Source organism: Brassica napus, chromosome C6 (genome assembly GCF_020379485.1).
Source record: "Brassica napus cultivar Da-Ae chromosome C6, Da-Ae, whole genome shotgun sequence".
Taxonomy (NCBI): Eukaryota; Viridiplantae; Streptophyta; class Magnoliopsida; order Brassicales; family Brassicaceae; genus Brassica; species Brassica napus.
In genome coordinates this window covers 2,027,413-2,039,556 of record NC_063449.1, presented here as the reverse complement: position 1 = coordinate 2,039,556, position 12,144 = coordinate 2,027,413, and the positions used below count along the sequence as shown (strand labels likewise).

At 33.4% G+C, this 12,144-nt stretch overlaps 1 protein-coding gene and 1 long non-coding RNA gene across 10 annotated transcripts; both read left to right on the top strand.

The window, feature by feature from the left end:
- Positions 1 to 1,738: 1,738 nt before the first annotated feature.
- Positions 1,739 to 3,677, top strand: BNAC06G00750D. Of its 2 annotated transcripts, none has more exons than XM_022705103.2 (6): positions 1,739 to 2,160; positions 2,233 to 2,359; positions 2,725 to 2,936; positions 3,036 to 3,063; positions 3,143 to 3,251; positions 3,365 to 3,677. In XM_022705103.2, the coding sequence occupies exons 1-6, from the start codon at positions 1,882 to 1,884 to the stop codon at positions 3,444 to 3,446; spliced, it is 837 nt and encodes a 278-aa protein (XP_022560824.1). In that variant the 5' UTR covers positions 1,739 to 1,881; the 3' UTR covers positions 3,447 to 3,677. The 2 variants fall into 2 exon arrangements, with proteins under 2 accessions (XP_022560824.1, XP_013646015.1); XM_013790561.3 differs by having other exon boundaries at positions 1,747 to 2,160; positions 2,233 to 2,350.
- Positions 3,678 to 6,752: 3,075 nt separating this feature from the next.
- On the top strand, positions 6,753 to 9,085 carry LOC106350716. Of its 8 annotated transcripts, XR_007325259.1 has the most exons (6): positions 6,754 to 7,265; positions 7,483 to 7,682; positions 7,785 to 7,846; positions 7,934 to 8,021; positions 8,105 to 8,530; positions 8,606 to 9,085. It is a non-coding gene; the product is annotated as an uncharacterized LOC106350716 (long non-coding RNA). The 8 variants fall into 8 exon arrangements; XR_007325260.1 differs by lacking the exon at positions 7,785 to 7,846 and having other exon boundaries at positions 7,483 to 7,729; XR_002659162.2 differs by having other exon boundaries at positions 7,483 to 8,021; positions 8,105 to 8,265; positions 8,345 to 8,530.
- Positions 9,086 to 12,144: the final 3,059 nt, after the last annotated feature.

Here is a 12,144-nt window from a genome sequence, read left to right as displayed (position 1 = left end):
TAAAAATCATGTAAAATAAACCTTCAATTTTAATTCCGTTAACATATGTTACTCTCCGTCTAAAAAACTGTGACTTAATGGTTTATAATGCTGAAAATTTAGTTTAGAGGTTTTTTTTACGATTCAGAAATAGTTGAGGGGTTTTATTACTAAAAGTCATTAAATGTTTTAAAATATTTATTATCATTTATACATTATTTTATATTGATTTATAAACCTTTAAACCTAATTTATAAATTTTAATACATTAATTTATTATAAAATTAATTTATACATCCTAAATTATTAATTTTCAACACTATAAGCTTTTAAAACTAATTTACTTACTACTTGATATATTTTGATTTACTTGATTTGTCTTGCAGGTTTTGAGTCTTTTCTTTATTTTAATTTGAATAAAACAAGGCATTGTTTAGCCTTTGCTTTCATTAGATCCTAAAATGGAGCCATGTAATAAATTTGCTTCAAAGACCCCTAGAATGGCACAACTGCATTGGCGATTATATAAGCCCATCAGTCTTGTATCTTTTAACAGTTATGGAATATATGAATCAGTTTTCCCCTAATAACTATACCTAAGTATTTCCATAGTTGTGTGAAACAATCTTGAGAGAAAATCGTGTTATATCAAACTTCTTTCCATAGAGCTTGTGGTTACACCTCGATCCATTGATTGTGTGATTCAATCAGCCTCGATCTCCATCCCCATCTCTTTGCTCTCACTGAGTGTTTATATGAACAAATAGCTTGAATCCATACCATCTACACGACATCTCACCATCCATTGAAGTAGCAAGTTGGTTATACGGCCAAGTGTTATTTCCCATCTCCATTGGTTCTTATTCAAGCATCTAGCAACCTGATCTATTCCATCAATCCATCTCCATCAACTTCTCTCCATTACAAGTCCATCTCAAAACCTGTTTCTTGATCAATCCATCCTCTAAGGCCGGATTGAGTTAGGTGCATTTTGTGACTATATCAACATCCTATACATTTTTTTTGGCTCAACATCACATTCAATTCACCAAATCATGGGTACAAACATTGGACCATAGCAGACTTAGACCAATACACTAATGCAATCTAGTATCACCATGCATCAATCTAGAAGCGCGTTAAGAGCTTTTAGTTGTGATGGGGATCTGATGCTTCGGGGTTTCTTTCTCCTGCTTTCGGTGGTTATAGGTTCGACTGTGTACTCTTGAGCTGTGCGGTTCCGGTGTCAATTTATTGGAGCAGCGCTTTGGACAAGCCAACATGTACTGAACATGGTCTAATGTGTTATCAAAAGCTCGGAACCCATTTGGCAATGCTGTGTTCTCGACAAAGTGATTTCCTCTGCTACAATCAAGTTTAGTTGTGCTTTATGTTTTAGATTGTCTCGTGGTTCCATCAATGATGCTTCTTTTTTATTTCTTTGTGTTTATGTGTTTTGTTTTACCGTGCTACTAGTTCTTCTGACCTTTTGTTAAAAATTCTAAAATTTAGTATAAAATTTTAAGCATTAACGCCAAAAAATATGCTCATGAATGCGGTTTTTTTTTTTTAAGTTTTCTCGAATTTAGTGATTAAATGGACCGGAGCAGGGTTTAAAATAAATGAAGATGTAAATAGTGTAGAAAAGGGTTAGTCAATCAACGGTAAAGCCAGCCCCAGTGGAGTTTTTTCATATCAATGAAAAGGATAAACATAAATTAAATGAGAGAATGGTAGAAATATGAAATACGTAATAGATAAGGGTCGTAAAACTAAAAGCAAGTATTTTATGTGTTGCTTGTCGTTTCGAAACACGTAAACAACAAGAGAAGAATCCGAAAATCGGAATCAAATCATATTAATCTAAAATTCGAGAACGAAGAGGCAAATCATCAATCAAACATGGCGGGTCACCACGCGATGGAGGTTACAAAGACGGTGCTGGAGGTGGCGGACGTGGCGTGGACCGCCGTGGAAGTCTACCACCACCACCACAACCATCACAGCGACGAAGGCGAGAATCACGAGGAGTCAACAAATCCGATCACCGATCCACGCGATCGAGAATTAGAAGCTCTTCGGAAAGAGAATCTCCGTCTCAGAACTTTGCTTGAAGCGAATCTGAAGCTCTTTGAGACTCTCGCTGAATCCGCTGCGTTGTCGCACGATTGCCCTAAAGACGTAAGCATAACGAATTGATTCCTACTTTTTTTTGTTGAATAATTGTTGTTTAGGGATTTTCTTACGAACCAGATCTACGCGAGGCTTGTGGCGATGGTTACTTCGAGAGACTTCTTGGCTCGATTAGAAAGTCTAAGGCAAGCTTTGTCTAATGGAACTCAAAATCAGTTTCCGTTCAAAGAGCCTACAGGTATTTATGGTTAGTGAATTGGGTTGGCAAAATCATGTGTGTTATATATAAGAACATAAGTGGAAACAATATTGTTAACTTGATTGAGGTTGAAGGTGTTTTTCAGGATACAATATCCCTTATAAATAATAATGGACTTCCGGTTTAGTCCAATACAAGTGACTAAACTCGAAATCGCAGTCCAGATTCCTTTATGTTGTTGCGAGTCATACCAAGTTCAATGCATATCAAGACTATGTTATTGAATCATTGGGTTTAAAATTCCAGATGAAATTGTTTGATGACTTCTAAATAATAATTGAAATCTTGTTATTCGTTTAAAGGTGTGTAGTCTCAAATTTATTTCATCCAATCTGCTTGGTTTATTTGTGCAGAAGATGATGTACAGACTGTTGAAGTTCTTATAGAGATTGATCATCAAGAGCCAAGCTGGTGGGTTTTGGTAACAGACGACATGATCCCTAGCAATGTCGAGGAAAAAAGCGCAATTGATAACGACCATTACATTGTTGTGAATGAGGAGCATGTGGTTGATGCTGTTGCCCACTTTTTAGCTAAATGCATCATGTCAAACCCCAAGGCTAAGGTATATTGTTTATCCTAGTTTCTTTTTCTGAGCATTTGTTTTGGATTTCACTACTTTGATCTCATAATCCACTTTGGCTACTTATTTAAAAAACTGCAGATTCTCAAACCTGAAGAGCTTCAAAAGAGTAAGTTTACTCTCTTTGAGAGTTGTGAATCATTTCAAAGTTCCTTTTCTTATGCACGTGCCTTCTCGGTCTTCTGCAGTTCTGGCGCAAGAAGTTAGTGCTCTGAGCAAGGTAGGGAGGGTAGTGGATATATGGCATGCGGGGAAAATGTTCTACACGTTTTCCACATGGGGACTTGCTTTTGGAGGGTATGACTGATTCTTCTGCTGGTGTTTCTATGATATTTTGAAACACAAATACTATGCAACTGGTTTGGGATCAACTGCGTCGAGTTATGTAGCATTTTGGTGTTTAATTTCAGGTTATATCAAGCTCGTGGTGCGTTGAAGATAGCTGCTAAGGGTGTTCATGCAACTAGCAAAGTTGTTCTTAGGGCTCTCTGAAAGTTGTAGAAGAGGTCTAATGCGATGAAAGCAGAGATGATTCTCCACTTTCACATGGTTTGTGTTTCTGTGTTGTGTTGGAGTGACTTTTATTTTAGTTACTACTATCATTGGCTCATTGCTTGTGTAAATAGTGTAAAAAAAGTGTGTGATCAGAATTGTACTTTAATTTACTGGAATTCTCATTTGTTCTTTGATTCTCGTCAATAACTGCATAGACAGTGAACAGTATTTTGAAGCCTATGTTAAGGAAAAACAATAAGACTAGTAGATCATCTCCAATTGCCTCTCATTTTGAAGGAAACATCAAAATTAACGGTAAATTTGTTTAATAGCGATGAAAGAAAAAGTTGGATGTGAACAGTGTTTCCTTAAATTTGCAAAAAGTATATTCATATAATCTTATTTTATTTTTGAGTTCTTTATTTACAAAGTGAATTCTTGATTTTTATATAATGTTTTTTATTACTAAAATTATGTATTTTATACTTTAATGAAATTTAAAATGTTATTATACACACAATTTTAGTATAAAATTTTGAATTTCTAAGATAAAGAGAAGTATTAGAATTAATAACAATTGTTTACTGTAAAATATTTTTTAAATATTTTTTTGAGAAAAATCATTAGAACAAACTCAAATTTATTCTAAATTTATCTCACTAAAAAAAAAGAATATGAGAAAAATCATTAGAGATAGTCTTATTAACTATATAATTCGTGTAAAAACAGTAAATTCTGGTGTGGAGGCATGTCTTTGGAAGTGGATAATCTCAATTCTGAAAGTGTTAAATGATTTATAAGATTGATATAGTTGTTATAAACACATCAATTTTTAACAACTATATCTTGTGCGAAATAATATAAATATATCTAATAAATTTTAATTTTTATTGTTACTTTTTAAAGTTCCAATTGCTTAAAAAGTGTGTCGGATTTGAAAGTCGGCAATTTTTAATGACATTTTAACATTTTTTACATGTTCTCGGTTGTATAACATTGCATATGTATTTATTTTGTTTTATGGATCTTTTGTATGTTCTTATAGTTTGTATTTAAGAATTTGGTTATGAGACTTCCATCGTATGCAGATGTATTCAGATATAACACTTTTTTTTTTAATTATGGGAATTATATTGATGCTATTAGCAATATAACATATAATAGTTTATGGATGTTGTCATGTGAATTATTAATTTGATACATTAATTTTATCCAAATATATAGTCATGTGGTGGTATAAAGTTCCTGTAGCTCACAATTATTTTCCTATTATATACTTTAATACTCACAAATCTCTTAAAAGAGAAATTTTACTTTTTATAGTATTCTAATTTGTGGAATATATTAAATTAAAGGATTAAAAATAATAATTTGGTTATATATCATTAAAATGCATTCATCTTTTTAGGTATACATCAGAAAAACTGAAAAACTCTAAAATTAAGCGTGTTTGAACTATACTAATTGAAGGAAGAGTGGCTACTTATTGATGATATCGTGGGAATAAAATTAAAACACAGAAAAAATCATGTGAAGATTACGTAATAAGTAAACAAATATTTCAAACTTCTGGTGGCCACAGATCGGGTAGTGTAGCCTACAGGTCAAGAGAGCGGGGGTGATCTTAAAACACCGCCGCCCCTGTCTTGGAGGTGGAGATGTTAAGTTGGTCGGCCGAAGGGATCGGCTTAACCTATGCGAAACTTGTGCTTGTGCCTCTTTCCATAATGTATCTCTGAGGCATGTGGCTATGTTGTTAAAAACATATTATTCCTGGAGGCGGATCCACCGCCAGTTTCAGACATACCGACAAGACGAAGTCCAGACAACCTGCTTTTGAAACCGTTCGTGTTCAACGGAGTCAGAAGCAAAGCTTCCTTATAGTTTCTCATGTGAGTGATATCTATTTCTCTCATGTAGATCCTCCTTCGTTAGTGTTTAGATCTGTTTCTGTAACATAGAATCACCGTTTTCCGATACAGCAGCCGACGTAACCCTCAGATTGCCTGACTGGGACGAATTTCAAAAAAAAAAAATATATATATATATATATATATACTAGGGCCGGCCCGCCCGTACCTTAGTTGTGATCTAGATTATTATTTTTTGTATGATTTTGTGGTTTGTGTTTTAGATTTGCATTTACAAGAGATGTGTATGATAATGATTTTCATCTTTTAGAAAGTTTTAGGTGACCAGAGATTATATGTGACAAGATATACTTTGCTTGTTTATAATAGATGTTTTTGTTGTCTAAAAAATTAACTTTATGATAATATATATCAGCTAAATTTTATATACTTAGTTAAATTATTTGATATATAATGTGTGTTGAATTTGATGATAGTATATAAATGTCTTTCATCTGTAATTCAATGTAAGCATCAGAATAGTGAAATTAAAAAAAGAAAAGATAAATTCATTATATAAAAGTTATATATATAATAGTTATGTTATTATTATATCAAATTAAGTTATATTTTACATATATCCAATTCAAGACCAGTAAAATTTATTAATTATTGTGTATATTCATTTGGCGAGTGTTAATTTATAGACTTTCTACTATATACATATTATTTACTTTTCATTATTTTGTGTCGGCATATTGAATCTCCACGTTATCGGTTAAATATTTTTATTGCAAAACATTATTAACTAAAGCAAGAGCTTCATTGATTGTACAATTTGTTAAGAAAATACATTTCAAACTGAAGCAAACATATAATTGAGTACGAAAGAAAACCAAATTATTTCGTGTTAAGAGCATCTCTAAAAGCAATTTCAAAATTGCAAATATGAAGTTTTACATGCTCTAAAAGCAAGTTCAAAGTTTTAAATTTCAAAGTTTTGTACAGTGAAACTTCATATTTGAAGTTCTAATGCACAAAACTTCATATTTGAAGTTCCTTATTTTTCAATTCTTGAAATTATATGTTTTTCAAATAACATTGATAACTTTTATTATTATCACTTTAGTCCCTATAATTTTATTATCTTATAATATTTTTTACTTTTAGTTTTTATAATGATCTTGTCAACTTTCATATAATATTTGATAAATTGGAGTAAAATATTTTGATTAATTATAAATATTTTGCTTGAAATATCATTAATTTATTATTTAATACATATTTATATGTAGACAAACGTAAAGATTCTATAAATATTTTATTATCTATATGTATATTATCTATCTATATATATAAAGGAGAGTTTTCTCTCACCTCCTGCAGCCACGTCATCTGGGAGGGTGGGGCATTTCGTGACACGTGGCGGCTTCTTAGAGACTTACGAAAACTGCTTCACTGCTCGACGTTCGTTGTTTAATTATTTGAGCTACGTGTTTTTATGGTTAAATCAGTGGGCTTTTTGATTATTGTCTAAAAAGCCCATATACTTTAGGGTTTATTCAGTTTTATACGTCGTGGTTCCTCACTTCTCACCACCGAAGACTGTCGTCGTTGTAACATCTTCATTAATCATCACTTGAAAACATTTATCCAAGCATTAAGATTTTCTGCACCACTCCTCCCACTCTCTCGAATTAAATCGACCATAACATCCTCCAAAGTATTTTCCTGAAGCTTCACCTATAAATGGATTTGTTGCCTAGGATGAACAGTACTATCAAAACGAAATCCCAAAGGTCTTCCTCTGTCAAGCATCAAATCCATCAATGGCGAATCATTTACTCTTCTCCCCGATTTTAAAGCCAAACACTGTTCAAACACAGCCGAGAGATTCTGAGAGGCAAGAAATGTTAAGAAAGGCTGCCAACTCATGGATGTCCACATGCTTCTCCTTGACGAGCAGGTAACTCCGGCGAACCACCACCCTCTTTTATCAGCTCTTTCCACTTATTTAACGATTTTAAATGTCTTTCCACTTATTATGTCTTTCTCAAACAGTCAACGAGAAAGTACCTATTAACAATCTTATTCCCAATATCTGTTTTTGGATTTAACTTCAAACTAAGTTACTAACCAAAATTTATGTACTCTGTTTTTTTTTATGTCGATTTCGATTCAAGGTTCTATCGCTTAATACTTTCAGAAATCTCTTGAAGGAACGAGGGATGTACGAGTTTCGTGGTATTGATGTCGCTGGAAGCAACAGCCACGTCAAAGTCTCCGACGCACCAGTTTCTATATGTTTCACTGACCACACGAGCTTTGTCGAGGTCATGGAACCGACAGTGAACCATCCAACAGAGAAGTTTCGTTTACAAATGTATGATCAACTCATGGCTTTGGCTAACACTAACGTGGATTTGGCTGGTTTGTATAACAACTTTCAACTCATACTTTAACCGTATGTCCTCCATTCAAGCAGATAACTAGCAGATGCTCCTAACACTTATGTTTGCAATGTTTGTTTCAGACATCATGGGCAAAGTTAGTAGTATAAACATTGTTTTTAATGATGAAAACCAGTCCATATAGCTGGTCTTAAAATGTTAACTGACTGAAGTTTTGTTTCAGGTCGGCTTCCTGAATGCAACCTCTGAAATTCATTTCTATTTTGATAATGAAAATGGTGCAGGTACAAGTTATCTTGACACGTAAATAGGTAATGACTTTGACCACTATTTTCAACAACACAGAGAATACCTTAATAGTCCAACCCACTGACTGAAAGTGGTTCGTATATAGGACATGGGGCAGTGGAAAAGGCTTGACCTCCCGCCCTACAAAATATGGGGGTGTTAAGAAGATTAAATGGATGGTTCTACATTTCTTGCTCCAAGTGCTACCGGGAATTGCAGGGTGGGTTTACATCATTCACATGGGCTTCCTGCAATGAAGTGAACGCTGTTGGTATCATTAGATAAGTCACGTTCTTATTTTTTAGGAAACGGTTACTAATATTTTCACATTCTTTCGCTTATGAAGGCCGCAGGTGTACAAGAGCCACAGGATTGTGACCTTCCACAATGCTTAGAGGAGATTATTGGGAGTACTTTAACCTTCCAATTGAACCTACCTCACTTCAACTTCACTGCAAAACATCAGAGCTTCACCGCCTCTTGCATTCTTGACCACAACCAGCGCCCTCCCCAGCGTAATTTTGAGGTTCATGTGAGTTCTTTAGAAATGTATAGATCTATGAAATTTTATTTCCTTGGTTATAGTTATCATGAAATACATTGACAGGGTGGGAATGACAACCCTGAAGATAATATGCCAGGTGCTGGAGCAATAAAAAAACCCCACAGTATTGGACTTAAGAGCACACTGTGAATGATGGTAATCGTGTTGGTAATGGTGATGTTGAAGGTGGAAGAGGTGAGGCATCAGATCCACGAGATAACTCTGTTGACGGAAGCAGCACAGGAGAGGGGGCACCTGTGGAGGAAGATTGGTGTTCTGCAGAGAAGACACAGAATGAGTAAAAACGTTAAGAGATCAAGGGGTGCTTAGGTTGCAAGAGAGGATGCCGTTTCTATGCATTAGTTTTTAAATAAGATTTCCAGACACTATTACGTCTGAGTACTACAAAGTTTCTGCTTTTATTATTTCCAGTTTTTTTTGAAACACTATTTCCAGTTTTCTTATTGTAACTTATTTCCAATTTTTTTTTTGTTTAGAACATTTTAGTCATATCAGTCTTTTTTTTGCATTTAAAAATATCAATATCATGTTCTCAAACACCGTTCCCTATTCCTAGGAAATCATAATCTAATAGTCTCAAACATTAACCAGAATATTGATTATTCCGTTCCGTTTTTACGAGAATTAATCTGATACTTAGAAAAATCAATCAGTACATGAAGAAAACCGGCCCGTAACATCCAGAATTTTCAATACTTTATAGCTATGCAGACAAAAGTAACTTTGTTTCAGTTGGTCAATAACTCTTTTCAATCATCTATCAACAAATTTCGGGCACCCTTATACTGCACAATCCTTCGCTGCACCAAAGTCAAAGAATACGAACCGTAAACAGAAGCATGGTTTACACATCTACGAGGAAGGAGAAAGAGAGAGTTATCTGAGTAAGAATGACACGGCAAGAACATCCGGAAAACTCGAACCATATATTTGACATGTATAAAAAATGATATTAGCCTGTTACAACAAAAATATGATATTAAGTTCAAAAAAAATATTATATTAGCATTTACATCTATTTTGTAAATGATGTTAGTTTGGTATAATTAAAATAATTAGTTACAATTTTTAAATCATTTATCAATAACGAACTAAAATTAATATTAATTACCAAAATTAACTTTAAAATTTTTACAATTTAAAATAAGTGGCTTAAATTTTTAAATCATTTGTACATTTTATTTTAAATATAGTTCAGTATATAAATTAACTAAATAATTTTTCATACCCATTTAACATTTTCTTTTCCACTAAAAGGATAATCTGCAAAGCAAAAAAGTAAGAAATGATAAATAAGATGAATCCATATAAAGATGGATTTATATTTATTTTTATTGGAGCGAGTCCGTGTTTTTGGTGGTCGTTAAAACCCTATAATTCTGACATGACATGACATCTACTAACATGTATCATAAAATAGATTATTAGTTCACGACCCTTAATTCTTAATTGGCAAGACCTAATAATTCAAACTCAATTGGACTAACAACTTAGAGATGAAAAATGAAACTAATTGAATTCAAAAAAAAAAAACTTCTGAACCCGGTGCGTAGCGTCGGAATACCCCTAGTATTTATTAAAGCTTCCAATTGAATTTATATTATTCATTTGAAGAGAATGTAAATAACTTTCATCCCATATATATATCTCAAAAAGAAATAAATATTTTTAATATTTAAACATTTTAAATTTTGATGATCAATAAAATTGACACGGTAATCTTTAAATCTTGAAGTCAAATTTTATTTTGAATATGTAATTTTATTTGCTATTTAATATGTAAGTTTATCTATTATATAAAAAATCTGTAAAATATTTTAGTATGAAGTGTTTAGGTACTATATAAATATATTGGTATTGTGTAGGTACTTTGTATTCTATATTTTTGAAGTCTAAATGTTCCATCCTTGGCTTCTTTTTTTTTTTCCTGATACATACTAAATAGTTATCTACTCTGTGATAAGAACCATTGACGAATGCACAAAAGTGTCATAAAGCTATTTGGCTCAAACTTTGGATTAATTTTCAACAGGTTCAATGAAATATTTTCCATGAACTCTTCGAGAATGTCTTTCACAACATCTTGGGGTTTGACTTTACCAGGAAGAATGACTTCCACAATACACCAATAAAGAGCATCATCTGGTTGACTTCTTGATTCTCCGGGAGCACAACAAATCTTAGGAAGCAGATCTTGCTGTCAGTACTAAGCCCCAAGAACTTGTCTCTAATAGTCTGAAATCCATGATTCTTTTGAGATCTTCATTTAACATGTAAACCTGGCAAGGATTCGATACATATGTCGTTATTCTCCACTTCACCGTCCTCAGAATGTAACCTTCCTGGTTTTCTGCATTTGTTGGGAAGCAAAAAGAGCTGACACATCAACTCAAAGATCTTGTTGACATCCTCCGAGTCTTTTTCCACACCTTTGGTCAACTGAGTCGATCCGTTTCCCACTTTTTTGAAGCAGTTTGTCAAGTGAAACTATATGTCTGATACCTCTTCTCCAACCACTTCGTTAAGTGGTTTGTCAAGTGAAGCTTCGCCATATCGTCCTCCAACAAACGAATGTTACATTTTTGCTTATGAATCGAATTCTCTGACTCGTCATGGTTCGACTTTGTTGGAATGAAAAACTTTATAAGGATGGAGAAAGTGTTTAACTGTTTGAAGAGAAAGAAGCTTTGTGAAGAAGAAAGCTTTTATAACTTAGAAGAGGATTCTTATTACTTAGATGATTCTTACAAACTTGGATACTTCTTGGTGATACAAAATGAAAGGGGAGTGGAGGTATTTATAGCCTCCATTATACAAAATATCTCAAATATTTTAATCCTAAATCTAGATAATTCTAACATAATAGCTAGATTATTTTATCCTAATTTTCTAGATAATTCTATAAGAATATCTAGATTTTTATTTTAAGGAGGTGGATGATTTTTCTAGAATTTGGACTAAGTTTTGGATCAACACATGATTAACCCAATGATGTTTGATCCAAATCAAATTTAGTTTTCAATAGACACTTCATTAGCCTTTGGAGGAAGAGCAGTCGCAGGAGGAATATTGCTCTTATACTTCCTTAATTGTGCCGGCTGAGACTGAGATCTTGAGATTGCACTGCCTGGGGTGGAAATACTGTATGCAGAGTTTCCACGATTATAGGGGTATTTTTTTTTATTGATTTAGCTGGATCAAAATCATCTCATGCGTTTGACTCCTCTACCTCCAATTCTTGATTTTTTTTTCGGGCTGTGCCTCTGGCTCCAACTTTGTCATCATATATGGCAGCTGTGAGGACTACTCGGGAGCCGCCATGCCTGCTTTTCTTCTCAACAGATGAAATAGGGGAACAGTAAAATGTGAGCAAAAATCATAGCACAATACATAGGTACCTGAAATGTCAATCTCTCTCTCTCTATCTAACTACAAAATTAAGAAATTAAGAACGACAATTCAAATAAAGCTATATGTTGATGTTGGTCCCAGTCAAAGCATGAAATAAAGAACGTAAACAATTGTAGTTTTGGGTAGAATAGTCTACCTCTTTTTGGGGTTTTCATTTGATAAATAGAAGA

Coding starts and splice junctions, on each gene's coding strand:
- BNAC06G00750D (XM_022705103.2), top strand. CDS start 1,882: ATGGCGGGTCACCACGCGATGGAGGTTACAAAGACGGTGCTGGAGGTG. Junction 2,937..3,035: donor TGTCAAACCCCAAGGCTAAG/GTATATTGTTTA, acceptor AAAAAACTGCAG/ATTCTCAAACCTGAAGAGCT. Junction 3,064..3,142: donor ACCTGAAGAGCTTCAAAAGA/GTAAGTTTACTC, acceptor GGTCTTCTGCAG/TTCTGGCGCAAGAAGTTAGT.